Consider the following 17452-nt stretch of genomic DNA (forward strand, 5'->3'; position numbering starts at 1 on the left):
GGTATCCTGGAGCCCCTGTGCGAACTACACCTAAGGAGCCCAATGGCATTTCACCTCTTCAGCGCAGATCGCTTGAGTTAACACCACTGACGTTCGGCTGAAATAGAACGGAATGGAAGGGAATAGGGAAGAAAAGTTCTTTATTAGCAAGAAGAAGAAAGAAGATCCAGCAAAAAAAAGAATGCTGGTCATAGAGATAAAACCCAGAACCAAGAATAGGAGGGATCTAAGGGTTGGCTAGCGTAGGCCTACCTCGGAGTCGCCAGCCTACAAGAGGCCTCCCATGTAGTTGACAGACAACTTACCCTGAGGAAAGCTTCATTGATGGTCAAAATACACAACATATACATTTAACACACAACATTTAAATAAATACTTATAGTTTGTGTCTGTTTCTGCTCGTATAGGCTACCATGAACGTTGTGTATCCGTAAAAGGCCTAACATATTTATCTAGGCTGTATGTTGTGGGTTAAATTTATGTGTTGTGTATTTAAACCATCGTCGAAGCTATTCAAGCGGACTTAATGTATTTCCTGGACTGAGTGTTTGAAAATGGCAGGCCGAAACATGCAGCACTTCAATGTTACAATTGAAACTGATGACAAGCAATGTATAACCAATTAGAGGTTAGGAGTTTAAAACTTTGGAGAGTTTGGAACTTATGACAGGTAATGTAAAAAAAAAACTATTGTTGAAAATTGCTGTTCCAGGGTTACTTCAATGAATTTCTTGTTCTTTTCTGTTTACACTTTTCACTATCCAGTTTAGGATCCAGTCCGGGACTAAAGGACATACAATACAATACAAATTTCTTATCTTACTTATCTCTTAGTATACACATTACAATCTCACTAGTTCCTATGTAATTTATGTTGTAGGGCATTCTCCAAGAAAATAACGAGGATGGTATTAAGAGATCTGATATGGAAAAGATCAATCAAAGATTGGAAAACAAAATCACAGAGTTGGAAAATAAAATTGATAAAAAATTCTCAGAAATGGAAAACAAAATCACAGAGTTGGAAAATAAAATTGATAAACAATTCTCAGAAATGGAAAACAAGGTGTTGAGTGCCATCAATTCAATGGTAAAGCCATGTTATATGTAAAGTTTTGGATTACTTGAAAACTTCAGGATGTGGAAATTGAATAAGTGGGCTTCCTACCTAAATGACTAAGCATATGCAATAACTTAATAAGTTGTTCAGAGTTATTCAATATTCATACTCCCTTTTTTCTATGTAAGTAAACATGGAATCTGTCATGTTTAAAACTTTATTTCTACATGATAGGATTTGCATTTGCTTTTTCCTCAGCAAACATATTTATTTGCTCAACTAAAAAACATTAATCTACTTTAGAGCCTTTTTGAACAAAATATTTACTAAGTTAGGCAACTTGTGATAGCACATGATTTAACACAGTTGAGATTAGCTATGCAGCCAACATTAAGGAATTATTTCATGTAAACTGTTGACGTTTATTATTTGTTCATTCAGTTTTCTGATCTCTAGCTAGGTTGAATTACTATGTTTAGTGTCCTGTAATAAGCTTTTAAAAATCTGTGGACACGGATGAAACTTGATAGGTAAACAAGACTGTTTGTTACTGCCATTGTTAACTAGTAATTTAGCCGGTCTTAAACTATTATTCTTTTACTATATTATTAGTATTATTATTTATGCATTTATTTATATAGTAATTTCAAAGTGTTGTTATTCTAATATTCCTTGCAGTAAGCTAATGGTCAAAACCAGAAATTTTGAATCTTAAAACTTAAAAACCTTATCACACACCTTTGAATATTGTCTTTTTCACCCTTGATATAGTATTTATTTCATGCGCAAAAGTTTTTAATTTGGAATAACTGGTTAGGATTGATTGAATCGGTATCAAGAAGGCCTATCGATATCAGTATCTAGAATCTAAAAAAAATTGTATTGACACATCTATATTTTAAACCTATAATAAACTCCTTTTGAATTTCATAACTCGTCGATCTAATCTTAAAATAAAACCAAAACTTTGAAGAGATTAGTTGTTTTGGGATTTGAGATTCAGTTTTGGTTTTGACACATCACTAATTCCTTATAGGCTACCTACTTAATATTATGAACCAGTTATTGTTAGTGTTTCATACCAACATTTGTGTTAAATGTAGTAGCATATTATGTATAGTAGTTTTTTTTTTTTTTTTATTTGTCGCTCAAATGTGTTCTGTAGATAGGCTATCTTTATTTACACAAAGGTGCTACCACTGTACTTTTATCTTACAACATTTGACAATCTTTGGAACAAGTCATTTTCCTTCAGGCCATGTAATTGTGAAAAGACAAGATCTTTCACTCGACATATTTATATACATTTGTGAAAATCCCTATTTATTTAATATTTATAAACATAAACTGTGTTAGGTCTAGTCCTCTCGAGAAAAGACCCGAATAAAAATAGTGTCATGATAAAAAAATACAGTTGAATTCAGCTATAAATAATTATTAATTTATACATTTTGTTTATATTGTGTTTTGTTTTGCAATAGTATTGTTGCATCTATAACCTAAAACTATTAAGTTAGTTTCTTTGTCTTTCTATTTGTGCAACTTAATAATAAATACAAATTGTTATGATTGTTAATTTAATTTGTATAATGTAGTTTAAGTCTTTCTGTGTATATGTTTTTGGTTCTTGTATTGGAGAGCAAAATATTTGTTATATGTCTTGATTATTATTAAGTGTTAATTTGTTTGGTACTTATTGGTCTACAGAGCATCTATATAATAAGTAACAGTACTACAGTAACATATACAGCTAATTCACATAAATTACATTGTTACTTCAATAGTTTTCTTTTCTATGGTCAGCTAAACTACCAGCACTTAGCAAAATATTCTACAACTTCAAGGTTGATAGCTGAGTGAGCATGAATTATTCAATGATCTTTCAATATTTGAAGAATTTCATGAGTAGGCTAGGAGTTAGCCTTAACTTATGTCATTTAGGAGAGATTGATGTAGCTGGATAAAATATTGCCTTTTGTAGTTCAATAATGATCTGCCTTTTGTAGTTCAATAATGATCACGTGTTTTTAAAATGCTTGTCAATACTATGAGTAACATTTTATTCCTGTTATTTGTAATTGGCGATTCTAAAGAAATATTCCAAGCATCTTGTCTTTCCCAATTTCAGATTATTAATTTTGCACAATTGAAACTAACAATAATTCTATGCTCAATTAGTATAGGCCTAGCCAATAAGTAGATTATTTTAGTCCAGCCTAAAAATTTTCTCCTGCCTGGATGACAAAATTAGATTAACAGAAGTGTTTTGTTGTATTTTGTATATGCTGCCTGGATTTGTAATACTAGACGTTTCTTGAAGCAACAAAGCAAAATTTAATACCTCCTTATTTAGCTTCAGTTGTAGATAATAAAAGCTAAAATCTTACATAACAACCAATAACTGAATGTTCATTGTACAGTATTATTCTTGTTCGTACACTAACACTTGCATTCACATATTCTTTAATAACAAACTGATAAGTATCAACTATGTGATTATTGTTGTTTTTTCCCTTGTATCCAAGGCCATCCCAAATAAACTTCAAAGGAACCAATACCTACTTATAGTATTATTAGATATTAGCCTTCAGATTTAATTTCCTAAATATTGGCCTGCAATGTAGTTTTTTGTTAACAAATTCCTCTTCCAGAAATGCAACACTAGAACTAACTACACTAGGTATTTTTATACCTCTAGTTTATGTATAAAATACAGTAGCTAGTTAGTTCAATCCTAAATTTCATAAATTAAAAAAAATTTTGTTTTAAGACTTTTAGTCTGCAAATTCAGGTTATTATAGTGATCTTAATCTTAAGTTGTTTTTTATTCCATGACTCAAACCAATATGTATAACTGCCATGTTTTGTACTTTTGAAATAAATAATACAATATTCTCATTAATGTTTTGCTTTTACCTGAATAAATAATAGACTATTTAATATTGTGACATCAAATTACCGTGTGTCCATCTACTATAGGCTACTATTCACTGGGGTTTGATTACATACTAGTGGTCGTCCAGTGGTCGAAAACTCGACCAAAAACATGTAATGTTCTTGTATTGACTATTGGATACTTAAGTAGACATCCCATCTATATGGACCAGCTGTCGCAATTTTTTTTAAAGACAGTTGTGTAAGGCAGTGACCGAATGTGTGTCTTAAATTCTACTTTCTACCTTATTTTTTGTTGATGACAAAGTTGATGGGTCATAACAGTTGATATAGCTCATAATAAGTTTGACTTGGTAAAACACATTGTGTATTCAACCGAAATTAGTCATTTAGATCAGCGCAATCTGTTGGTGGCTCACATCAACTACGACGAATTTAATTTAAAAAACTGGTGACAACTTTAAAATGGGGATGGAATGTAAAGGTACAGGCTTCTCTATTTTCACCCCACGCTGTAAATAAAACATGTGATTGTAATTTCTTCCATTTGTTTTGGTTTTCTGTTTATATTTTGTTGTTATTTCGTCGCCAACATGGCAACCCATAAAGCTCATGTTAATATTTTTAAAAGGGATTCTGCACTTCTACAGGAACATATCTTTCTAAAGGTATGCGTAGATTTTCCCTGCGATGCACACGAGCTGAGAAAAAAAGTTTTAAAGAAATATGCTTGCCTATTAATATATAGATAGATATCACAAATCATAAAACACAATGGATTTTATACCATTAAAAAGATGAGATTCTGAGGATTCATTTTCATGTATAAAACATTATTGAGCGAGTATTATGTAGCGAGAAAGATAGTTTGAAAAACTAGAGAGTTCAAAATAGATTTTGGCGATGGAAAGTTTTGGTCACCTGACAAAAACAGGTTTTTTTGTCGACAATTAAATTGTATATACTGTAGAGCAAACTCGGCACTCAGAAAATTAGTGATTTTTAAAATCTGAGTTCAACATTGACTCAAGCCAGCTCAAGGCAAATCATCCGCAACTTGTACCAAGGATTTGTTCTACTATATCTGATGACTTAATACTGTCTTGTAATATAAATATAAATAAAGAAGGTAGGTAAAAGGCTTAAAAATTTTATTGTTTTTATTTTTAACCCTAGTTTCTGATAACCCGTCATTTCACAAACTCGGCACCCTTCCAGTCCACATTACGCCGGGTTTGCGGGACTCTACTGTACTGTAATATTAATATTATTACATATTCTGAAACTACAATAAATTCCCTACAATTCCCTCTGAATCTATGAGGTTGATTGTAAAAATTGGTTTTGAAAATGTCATAAAAATTATGTTTTAGTAAAAAATCTTCAAAATTGATATTTCTACGTAGGTAATCATATTTCACACAACCTTTACATTTAGATAAAATGTGTACAAAAATATTTTGTGGTTTTCTTGTGGGTTGCTTTTGAAATTTCTAATTGCATAATCCGAAAATTTGCAAACCTTTTGCTACTACGCATAAACGCATTGCTGGGAAAAAATTATATTGATATCATTATATTCTACATTTATCACTGAAACAGAATATATATATATATATATGTGTGTGTGTGTACTTATATTCACAGACAAATGTTCTGAAATATATGGCACCACTACAAAGGGCCAAAATATACCCGCCACTGGTGAATAAAATTACCGCCAGATCTAGGGTTAAAGAGAATTTCTCAAAGTTTTACAATCGTATGTCAATAGTTTGTTGAAATAATAAATAAACCTTAAATAAACCTTTTCTAAATTCGTAGGCTTTGTTTGAGTAAAAACCAACATTACAGAATAACACAAATAAATAAGTTAAATTTGCATAGTAACCAGGACAGCTGATCAAAGTGTAATATCAATGAAAATATAAATCACTAGCTGTGACCCGTGGGCTTTGCCCCGTTTAACTTCTTAATTTTCAAGATGATCTCGTTTGCATGGCTCAATCACGTCCTGGTTGAAGTTCGTTCGCTACGCTCACTCACCTTTAGGTTGGAGCTCGTTCGCTACCCTCACTCACCTTTAGGTTGGAGCTCGTTCGCTGTGCTCACTTGCCTTCAGGTTAGCTTGTTCGCTACGCTCACTTGCCTTCAGGTTAGCTCGTTCACTACGCTAACTCGCCTCCAGGTTGAAGTTCGTTCGCTATGCTCACTCACCTTTTGGTTGCAAATTAGCTGTTGTCATAAATGTAAAAGAAATAATAGTGCTGCACCCTGTTGGTAATCCTTGTAACTTTAATGCTATTGAACATCATAGAATAGAACCAACTTGTTTAATTGAAACAGCTGTTAAGATTCATTAATTCCATTTCTCATAAGGTTAACATGGGAAACTCGGGGGAGCGAGCTGGCGTAGTGGTTAGAGCGCGGGACTTCAGTCCCTGAGGTCCCGGGTTCGATCCCCGCCAAGTCACCAATGGATTTTATCTAAGTGATAATGCCGCAACCCCTAGGTCTAGCCTGAAGTAATGTGAAAAACAATCCCAGGCTCGTGCCTAGCGTCCTAGGAAAAAAAAAAAAAAAAAACATGGGAAACTCCAGAGCCACTGGGGAGGAGCCGATTGGACGGATCACGAAATTGATGGTGTATAAACCTATTCCATGAAATTCTACACGTATGTACCAAGTTTCGTGGCAATCGGTTCAGCGGTGTCGGAGTTTATCACTGCCAAATATATATATATATATACAAACATCCTCTTTTATACTTATAGATTACATATTCTCCCCTGGTTAAAGTTGTGTGCATAATCTTGTTGGTATTTTGGAAGTCTTTTCTCCCTGATTGGTCTTTGATCAGTTGATGGTAGATTTGGCACACTTTCACTTGTTTCCAAATCATCGGCTTCTTGAGAATTTTATGTCTGGGCCATAGCAGAGTCAGTTTCACCTCTGAGAAGTCTGACATCCTCTCGAGGAACCAAATGCTTTAGAGACACGTTTGATTCTTGTCCATTTTGATTTTGAACACGAGCATACTGAGGGTTAGCCTCGATAATCTCTACTTCATCAACTTTCTCGTTGTACTTGCTTGACTGTGCTACACACCATAAAGCTTTCTATAGGCTATTCATTAACTTAGGCCCACAAAATTCCTTCGGCTATTAAGTTAGCCCACATTGAACTCCAAGTCATTTCTTTCTTAATAAAGATAATTCCTAATTTGTGTTTTGTTTCTGTCTAATAAGGTAAGTCTTTGTCTTAATCTTATAATTATGAATTATTTTAAGAATAAATAGATTTGGTAAGTTACAATATATAATTTATTAATGAAATACAAATATAAGTTATTGGTTGAATTAGCTACAGGGTAAGTTAACAATGGTAAATTTTCAAAATGGTGGGGTTCCAAAGTGGATGAAAAGATTCTCTAGGCTTATATTGGGCTGGTTTCTTCTAAAGTACTAATTAATATTTAAATAGGCTATGAGCTCTTAATCCAGGGAGGGGTGGTCGTGCCGGTTCGAATGATATATTAGGCCTCTTTAAAATGCAAATAATTTAATTTAGTTATTGTTCTGAAATAAGTTAAGCTAGGTTCATGATGCTATTAATATAGGCTAATAATGTTAATGTCCAAAGAAAGATTCCAAATGGTTTCACTGAATTTATTGAAATAAAATAGAATTTGAAGATTAAATTTTGAATAAAAGTTCAATTTGAAATATGTATATATCTTGATGAGTTAGGTTAATTGGGCCTAGTAGGCTATGCTGATTAAATGTCCAATGAAGATTAAATTTGTCCTTAGTTAAATAAGATGGATGATGGTTACCAAATTTGGAGTGTCTGTCTTCTTATAAATTGGTACTCTTCAATGCACTTGTCCAATACTTTTGGATGATGAGAAATTTAAATTTTAGGTTTTACTTTGGGATTATGAATTTTAGTTTAAATTAAACACAATTTCCAATAGAATGATGTTCACACTGTGAAGAGTTGGCAGGATCTGGGGAGAGGCAATGGTAGAAGCTCAGGAAGTCCATGTCCATTGTTGCAATGATGCACAGCTGGTTAAATTTACATGAATGACACTTGCCACAGTAATTTTGATTTTCTTTGGATAATTTTGAAAAATAATACTATATTTAAGATGTTATTATTATATTGCAATTTTCTTACAATTATATATTATTCTAAATAAATGATTATTGTTGGTTTTTGATGAGTACTTAATAGGTATGGAGAGAATTTGCATAAATATTATATTGTAACATGAAATAGGATGATGTTTCTGTGGGGTGATGGGATATTATATGACATTTAACAAAGTTGGATAAAATAACACATTAACAAGGAGAAACATATTAAATACCTGATAATACATTATCAGGGGCATTAACAGACATTATGAAAGAAAATATATACAATAATAGAGAAATTAATGTTAATGATGAATGAATGACATGTAATATTACAAATTATCCCCACAGAAATCTGTATGCTATGAAATGAAATACAGATTTCGACAAAATATGAAATGGAATCATGAATCATTAATATGAATGATACTTACAGATAGGTATGAATAACATTAAATGATTGATTTTCTGGATGATAGAACATTGGGTGATAATACAATAAAATTATAATATAAATTAACAAATGTGTAGGACAATAACATTAAAAGGGGGAAAATAGAATAGAGTGTTCATGGCCTGGCATGGGAAGAAAGGGATATTATGGCTGTTGTTCCATACTGTTCAATACCAAATAACTTTATTGTTTCTTTGTTATTAAGGAGATCACAGTTTATTAGTAAGTGAGTATTGTTTATAAACTTTATCACCTGGGTATCAGTTTATGGAAAACACAATTTATGGGGTCACGCACTCGCGATTAAGGTCCATGGCACAATTTGGTTAGAGATGATGATGCACAAAAGTCTGTTGATGGATGAAACACATTATGAAATTTATTGATATAGAACGTCTTCGAGGGTAGGGTCATCATTATCTATCTCGTCGATCACAGCTTCTATTGCTCGGGTTGGTTCCAAATATTTCTTAAGGGCTGATATATGGTAGGGGCCGTATAAAACATCTTCATCTTCTTTGGTCACGTGGAATGTGGATTTTCCTAAGATTTTCTTTATAATAAAAGGTCCTTCGTATATTTCGAATAATTTCGCTGTCTCGCCATATATAGCTCTTGAGAGGTGGTGAGATCGGATTAATACTTTATCATTAATCTTGAGGGTTTGAGGTTTTCGATTTTCATTTAGTTTGGACGATCGTTTCAGGCGTTTTTCTTCAAGTCTTCGTTTTGCTAGGAGTAACTTTTGTTCAATGGGAGTATCACTATTGAATGTGTTTTCAGCTAAATAGTTGTCCCAAAACCGTTGGTCTTTGATTCCTAACTGAAGTTCATTAGGTGTATATCCGGTGGATTCGTGATAGAGCTCGTTTAAGCAAGCATTTATATCTGGAATGAATTTTGCCCATTTTGTATGTTGGCGAGAACAATAGGTTCGCAAACACCTTTTGATTTCCCTTATTGGTCTTTCAGCGAGATTGTAGCATGGGTGATAGACAGGGCTGAAAATTAGCTCAATATTATGTTCTTCCATTCTTCTGATCCATTCTTCACTTTTGAACTGAGTTCCATTGTCTGATTGTATCCTTTTTGGGTATCCATATGTAGGAAAATGCAAAGTGAAAAGTTTATTTAAAATTATCTTTGTTGTTGCTCGTTGAATGGGGTACAGCTTTATAAATTTTGTGAAAATATCTATGACAATTAGGATATATTTTACATTTGATATACTGGTTGGTAGAGGTCCAATAATGTCTACGGCAACTTGATCATTTTTGCCAGTACAACGCACACCTTTTGCTGTGGCCATCAGCGGACGGTTGCTAATCTTACACCTTTGACATGTATCGCATGTAGAAATAAGTTTCCTAATTATTCTGTTCATGTTTCGGAAAATAAAGGTTTCTTGAAGTAGTTGAAAACATTTCTTGGCTCCACAATGTAAGTAGAATAGGTGACATCCCCACACAAGTTTTTCAATCATACAACTTGGTAATGCGATGAGCCATTTATTCTTCAGTCGTTGGTAGAGGGTATCTTGATGTAATCGAAAATTGGCTGATAGTTTTATTCCAATTTCGGATTCTGGTTGAAGTTCTAAAGTGTTAATAATGTGTTGGAGTTTAGGATCTCTTCTTTGGAGTAAGGGAAGGTCTCGTAAAGCGTCTTTTAGATTTTGATCTGGTATTTTGTCTATATAATGAATGGTTAACTCAATGGGGTTGTTGTATGAGATTGCTGGTTTATCGATAGAAATTCGACTAAGAGTATCAGCAGTTATGTTGTCAGTGCCTTTGCAATGTATGATTTTGAAGTTATATTCTTGGAGAATTAATATCCAGCGAGCTAATCGATTATTTAGTAAGCGACAACTCTTAAGGAAAGTTAAGGCATGGTTATCGGTGATTATTGTTAGATTTGTTCCTAGGACGATATATCTAGCTTTTTGGAGACAGTAGATTATAGCAAGCAATTCTTTCTCAGTGGTGGTGTATCTTTGTTCTGCCGGTTGTAGTGTTCGTGACATGAACATAATTGCAGCCTTATCGCCATTTTCTCTTAACTGATATAGGTGACCACCAATTGCGTAGTCAGATGCATCTGTTTGGAGGTAGAATTCTTTATTGGGGTCTGGATGAATTAGAGTGTTGGTTTGTAGGAAAAGTTGTTTGATTTTTGAAAATGTTTTATCATCTTCTTCTGTCCAAATGAATTTATTTTTCTTAGAGGTTAATCTCATTAAAGGTTGTGTTGTAGCAGAAAATTTATCAATGAATTTGTTGTAATAGTTGATGCTACCGAGGAAAGCTTTTAGTTGTGATCGATTCTTAGGGGTTGGAAAGTTTAGTATAGGATCCACTTTACTCTGATCCATTTGTAGCCCTTCATTGGTTAGAGTATATCCTAAAAATGGTACTGAGTTCTGGCAGAATTTAGATTTGCTGAATTTAACTGTCATGTTAGCTTCTTCAAGTTTTTGGAAAATATATTCAAGGTGTTTCATATGGGTTGGGAAATCTGGTGAAATAATACAGATGTCATCGATGTAGATAGCGGTGAAATCTTCAACTTCTGAGTCAAACACTTTATCCAATGCACGGACTAATGCAGCTTGTGACGTAGAAATACCAAAAGGTGTCACGGTGTACTGATAAACTCGACCTCTAAATTGAAATGCTGTGTACTGCCGGGATTCTTCGGTTAAGGGAATCTGCCAGTATGAAGCTGTTAAGTCAATGCTACTTATAAATTTAGCGCTTTTACACTTGCCCAAAATTTCGTTTACGCTTCGATTGCATTCAAAATCGGGAGTTATTATTTCATTTGCCCTGCGTGCATCGAGGCACAATCTAATCTCGCCAGTCTTTTTGATAACAGGTATTATTGGATTAATAAAGGTACTTTTGCTTCTCTCTATCACATTTAATGCTTCCATCCGATCAATTTCCTTTTGAACTTGGTCTTGATATTGCTGCGGGACAGGGTACGAAGTAGTTTTAAAAATCTTAGGGTTTTCTACACGTAACTCATGTGTATACTTGTTGCATACTCCTGGCTGATCAGAAAAGATATGCTGATATTTATTTAATAAACTGCTTAATGTTTCACGTTCTTCTGCGGTTATGTACGTATTTGTTGCTAGGGAATTATCTATTTCTTCTTGGGTTAATGTTTCATCTTCGATTGGATCTGTTTTTCTATTTTTGAAGTTATTTATTGTGCTGTTTAATTTATTATATATTGGATCATCGTGATATACATCAAACGTTTCATCATTAAAATATTCATTATTTGGCCTATGGCTATCATTAATTATTAAGTGACATATTTGTCCCTCTTGGTTGCACATACAAAACTTCAAAGTAACATTGTGATTATTTATCTGCATATCTATTTCATTTGTGTTGAAATTCAGATCCATTTTAAGATTAGACAAAACATCTACTCCTAGTATTATAGGTTTTATTAGATTTGGTACAATAAGATATTCCAATGGCAAGGTGTGTTCTGCAATTGTAGTGGGAACGTAAATAATTCGAGAGACTCTTTTAGATCGCTCATTTGTAGCAGTTTTGATTACTGTGTTATTAACTGGAAATTCTTCAAATGGTGAAATTTTGGATTTGTTTTCACTGAACCAGGATTCTGATATACAAGTTATTGATGAACCAGTGTCGACTAATGCGTTTACTCTAATATTATTAAGTTTTATGCTAATTTCTGGGCAACTTATTTGAGTGAAATTTAGAGATTGATTATTTTCTGAATCATTTTCTAATAAGAAGTTCTTATCGCACATTATACTTTGGGATTGAAGATGATTTATTTCATTACCGAGACTTTCATAAATAGGCGCTGTAATTTTAGAGTTAACTAATGATAATTGACCCTCTCGGTTGTCGCTTACAGCGCCGAACCGTTTTCCTGTATATTTGGTGCAGGATGAGTTGGTGGCTCGTAACTGTGTGATGATTGGTTATTTGGAGGAGCACTTGGCACGTAGTTATTTTGTCTCATTACTGCGCAGAGCTGAGCTTGTTCTTGGGTTGGGTGGTTTCTCCGTTGGTTGTAGTCACCGTTATGTGGAGGATATCTGTCTCGTTGATATGGTTTATTTTCATGGTTTCGGTTGTAAGTAGGATGATTTTGGTTAGGACGGTAATTTTGATGGTTTGGATAATTTCTGTGTTGGTGATTGTTGTTGTACGAATTGTTGTGATATGAAGGTATCTTGGGTTGGTACGCTCTCTGATTCTCGTAACGGCCGTTTTGATGATAGGTGTGTGGTTGTTGATTTGGAGTTGTCGGTCGGTTATTGGATGAGCTGTTGTGATTCTGGTTGTTGGTGCGTGTCTTCTTTGGTCCGTCTTTGAGGTCTTCACGTTGTAGAAGTCTTTCTAATGCACGTACGGTGGTGATGTTTTGTACATTGATGCAGTCTTGTATGATGGAGTCAAATCTCTCTGCCATCAGTGTCACAATTTCTTCTTCGGTCAGGCAAGGGCTCATAGATTGGAGTGAAATTACACGTTCTGTAAGGTATTCACTGCGGCTGAGGGTACCATTTGACCGATATTTTTCTGATTCAATTTTGGCTCTTAAGCTGCGTTGTACTTCTCTTGACCAGTATTTAGCTTCGAATTCGTTGGAAAATTGTTCCCAGGAACTTAAGTCGGTCTTAACGAGTTGTAGCCATCTTGAGGCGGGACCTTCGAATGAAGTTTCTAGCAGATCTTTGAGATATTCAATCGGGTCATAATTGCTGTTTCGCTCAAGTCCTCTGTCGTAATATCTTTTCAATTTATTAAGATATTCTTTTGGGTTGCCACTTCGGCCGTTGAATTTTGGTATTTGTCGGTCTTTCTCTTCATTTCCATTGCATATAATTTTGATTGGGCCTTGGAAGTTTTCAAATGTTTTGTTCTGTTTGAGGGTTTCCACTTCTTGTTCACATTTAGTTAGATTTTGATTTAAATTTTGGATTTCAGCTTGCTGAGATTCTAAAGTTTTGTTTTGGATGGTGAGTTTTGGGAGAATTTCGTTTTGTATGATGGCCAAATTAGCTTTAGAATTCTGTTCGGATTCTTGCCTGGTTCGTTGAGAAAGTTCTTCAATTTTTTGGTCAAAATTCTGTTCATGCATTACCAATTGTGTTTTGACAGCAGATAGGATGTCATTTTGTCTCTGTTGATTTTTATTATCAGATATTGATTGTTGTTGTGTAAGATTATCTATCACGAATTGACGCATTTGATCTTGTGATTCATCAATTTTTTGTGTGAGTTTCTGGTTGAGTTTAATCATTTCTTCAGCTTGTGTTGTCTGAGTGATCTTAATTGAGTTGATTTCGATCTGGAATTTATTTTGACTTTCACGATTTTCTAAAATATGAGTTTCTAGTGCATTTCGGCAAGCTTGAATTTCTAGGCTATTAGCATCAATTTTATCATTGAAGCTTTGAGTGAGTTCAACTTTTAATTCATTAAGTTTACTGTTAATTTTGCTATTAATTTCTGCTTTAATATCGGTATTTGATTCTTCAATTTTAGCATTTGATTCATCAATTTTATTGCTCAATTTAGTGTCTAGTTTAATCATGAGGGCAATTAAAGTATTAATATCTGATGGTGCAATTGGTGCTGACGTGACAGTAGTATTTGTTGTCGCTGTTTCACCGACAGTAGGATTGTCAAGTCGTTGCCGTGTTGGTAGGTCTAGGTGACGTTCGTCGTCGTCGGCTATATTCGGTAACGATCGGCTGTGTTCGGGTGCGGGTGTCTGAGTTATTGATCCGCTAATGTGACCTTGGCTATCACCTGGCATTTTGGAAACATTCAGACTTTGTTTACTAGACAGTTCAGGTTCAGTGGCAACATTTGCAAACAGACTTGTAGGAATGGGAATACTATTGTCTGATTGGTCCATGGACTCGTTGTTTTCTTCCTCTGTGTGTTCTGATGTCAGTTGTGGATGTGTTTTTTGTTCTGTGTCCGTGCATGTGATGTCATCAAGATGGCGACGTTCTTCTTCAATCTCGCTCTCGCTGTCAGTTTGAGTGTTGTATTCGTAATTCGGATTTAGGTTAGAATTTTTCCGGTTGGGTCTTAAATTATATCCTTTCTCGGCCATGATTAATTATTGTACTAATTATGCAAATTGTGCGTGATTAATTAATGTTTTGTATAACGGCTTTGTGTTGTTATTGGGGTTAGGGAATGTTAATTACGGGACGTACAGTACAATAGGCTATGGGTTCTTACGATCTAGTACAACTTAAGGTTAACTTAGCTTAAATCGAAAATTGCAATATTTTATGACTACCGTAATATATCATTCGAAAGCCGACACGTTGGGCGCCAAATTTGCTACACACCATAAAGCTTTCTATAGGCTATTCATTAACTTAGGCCCACAAAATTCCTTCGGCCATTAAGTTAGCCCACATTGAACTCCAAGTCATTTCTTTCTTAATAAAGATAATTCCTAATTTGTGTTTTGTTTCTGTCTAATAAGGTAAGTCTTTGTCTTAATCTTATAATTATGAATTATTTTAAGAATAAATAGATTTGGTAAGTTACAATATATAATTTATTAATGAAATACAAATATAAGTTATTGGTTGAATTAGCTACAGGGTAAGTTAACAATGGTAAATTTTCAAAATGGTGGGGTTCCAAAGTGGATGAAAAGATTCTCTAGGCTTATATTGGGCTGGTTTCTTCTAAAGTACTAATTAATATTTAAATAGGCTATGAGCTCTTAATCCAGGGAGGGGTGGTCGTGCCGGTTCGAATGATATATTAGGCCTCTTTAAAATGCAAATAATTTAATTTAGTTATTGTTCTGAAATAAGTTAAGCTAGGTTCATGATGCTATTAATATAGGCTAATAATGTTAATGTCCAAAGAAAGATTCCAAATGGTTTCACTGAATTTATTGAAATAAAATAGAATTTGAAGATTAAATTTTGAATAAAAGTTCAATTTGAAATATGTATATATCTTGATGAGTTAGGTTAATTGGGCCTAGTAGGCTATGCTGATTAAATGTCCAATGAAGATTAAATTTGTCCTTAGTTAAATAAGATGGATGATGGTTACCAAATTTGGAGTGTCTGTCTTCTTATAAATTGGTACTCTTCAATGCACTTGTCCAATACTTTTGGATGATGAGAAATTTAAATTTTAGGTTTTACTTTGGGATTATGAATTTTAGTTTAAATTAAACACAATTTCCAATAGAATGATGTTCACACTGTGAAGAGTTGGCAGGATCTGGGGAGAGGCAATGGTAGAAGCTCAGGAAGTCCATGTCCATTGTTGCAATGATGCACAGCTGGTTAAATTTACATGAATGACACTTGCCACAGTAATTTTGATTTTCTTTGGATAATTTTGAAAAATAATACTATATTTAAGATGTTATTATTATATTGCAATTTTCTTACAATTATATATTATTCTAAATAAATGATTATTGTTGGTTTTTGATGAGTACTTAATAGGTATGGAGAGAATTTGCATAAATATTATATTGTAACATGAAATAGGATGATGTTTCTGTGGGGTGATGGGATATTATATGACATTTAACAAAGTTGGATAAAATAACACATTAACAAGGAGAAACATATTAAATACCTGATAATACATTATCAGGGGCATTAACAGACATTATGAAAGAAAATATATACAATAATAGAGAAATTAATGTTAATGATGAATGAATGACATGTAATATTACAACTGATTATGGCGTTTTAGTAGAACTGGTCCAGGAAAACGTAGCCATGTGGGAAAAAAAATCCATTGCTTGATCTCCTAGAGTGCACAAAAAAGCGTTCGTGGGGAGTTGCATTGGTACACAGTTAAGATCTAATAGCATGTAAAGCATCACTGAGAACACGCTCAGACTGCATAATTGGTAAATTCGTAGTCTTCTTGAGTTATTGTTCTCCAAAGTGTTCCGTTGAAGCGTTCAACTTGTCCGTTTCCTTCTGGACGGTGATATTAAATAGCATTAAAAAGTTATAAGGTTTTCCAACAGGGTGCAGTACTATTAACTTTTTGCATTTTGCGTCCTCTTCCCGTTGCAAAGCACGGGTACAACAGCTTAGTATTCAATATTACTGTTGGTGTTAAGTATTGATACAAGTTGAGATCTTTGAGACAGATAACTTTTAAACCACCGAAGTGTGTTACCCCTTACGCCAACTGCTTCTAATTTGGAAAAAAGCTTAGATTGATCAACTGAATCAAATGCCTTTTAAAGATCTAAAAATATTAATATTGGGTGTTCATTATCTGAAATTGCCAAATTTAAGTCCCTATTAATGGCAAAAAGTGCATCTGAAATGTTTTTGTGCAAGCAAACCCCATACTGACAAACGCTCAAAATGTTGTTTGCTTGAAGAAATGTAACTAATTGATCTTTTACTATTCTCTCAATTCTCTCTCAACAACAAGTCCCCAAGGCACTCTGGCAGGTTATAAATAATGAGAGAAAATCAAGTACCAGTATAGCAAATGGGTGGGAACTCCTAGTAGATGGGGAGACATTACAGGACCCAATCAAAATAGCAAAACCATCTCAACAGTTTTTTTGCTACAGCTGCAGAAAGGACAATTCAGGCCAACAACACCAACATACAAACACCGAAATTCCTCCTTTAACAGCTAACAAACTAAAATTTCAGCTTGCAACACGTAACAAAGTACTAAAAAGAAAAAGCAATAGACTCACTTAAACCAAAAACTTCATCTGGCACTGATGAAATATCAGCCAAACTGGTCAAAACATGCAAAAATGAACTGATTAACCCACTAACAGCATTCATAAATAAGTCTCTCAAACAAGGGGTCTTCCCAACACAGCTGGAAACTGCCAAGGTATACCCTAAAT

At 33.9% G+C, this 17452-nt stretch overlaps 2 protein-coding genes across 3 annotated transcripts in view; one reads left to right on the forward strand and one right to left on the reverse strand.

The window, feature by feature from the left end:
- The window catches only part of LOC128985371 (cellular tumor antigen p53-like), a 56651-nt gene extending 52738 nt beyond the window's left edge, over positions 1–3913 (forward strand). For both annotated transcript variants that reach the window (XM_054404810.1, XM_054404819.1), the window contains one exon: positions 881–3913. In XM_054404810.1, the coding sequence (XP_054260785.1) occupies positions 881–1111 (231 nt within the window). In that variant the 3' untranslated portion in view covers positions 1112–3913. The remainder of the gene's footprint in view (positions 1–880) is intronic.
- Positions 3914–12454: 8541 nt separating this feature from the next.
- Positions 12455–14680, reverse strand: LOC129000805 (TPR-containing protein DDB_G0280363-like). Its single transcript, XM_054427822.1, has one exon. The coding sequence runs from the start codon at positions 14678–14680 to the stop codon at positions 12455–12457; it is 2226 nt and encodes a 741-aa protein (XP_054283797.1).
- Between the last annotated feature and the right edge of the window lie 2772 nt (positions 14681–17452).

Source organism: Macrosteles quadrilineatus, unplaced genomic scaffold (genome assembly GCF_028750875.1).
Source record: "Macrosteles quadrilineatus isolate MER2022 unplaced genomic scaffold, UCM_ALF_1.0 Scaffold_1__1_contigs__length_201487025, whole genome shotgun sequence".
NCBI classification, from domain to species: domain Eukaryota; kingdom Metazoa; phylum Arthropoda; class Insecta; order Hemiptera; family Cicadellidae; genus Macrosteles; species Macrosteles quadrilineatus.

Coding starts and splice junctions, on each gene's coding strand:
- LOC129000805 (XM_054427822.1), bottom strand. CDS start 14,680: ATGGCCGAGAAAGGATATAATTTAAGACCCAACCGGAAAAATTCTAAC.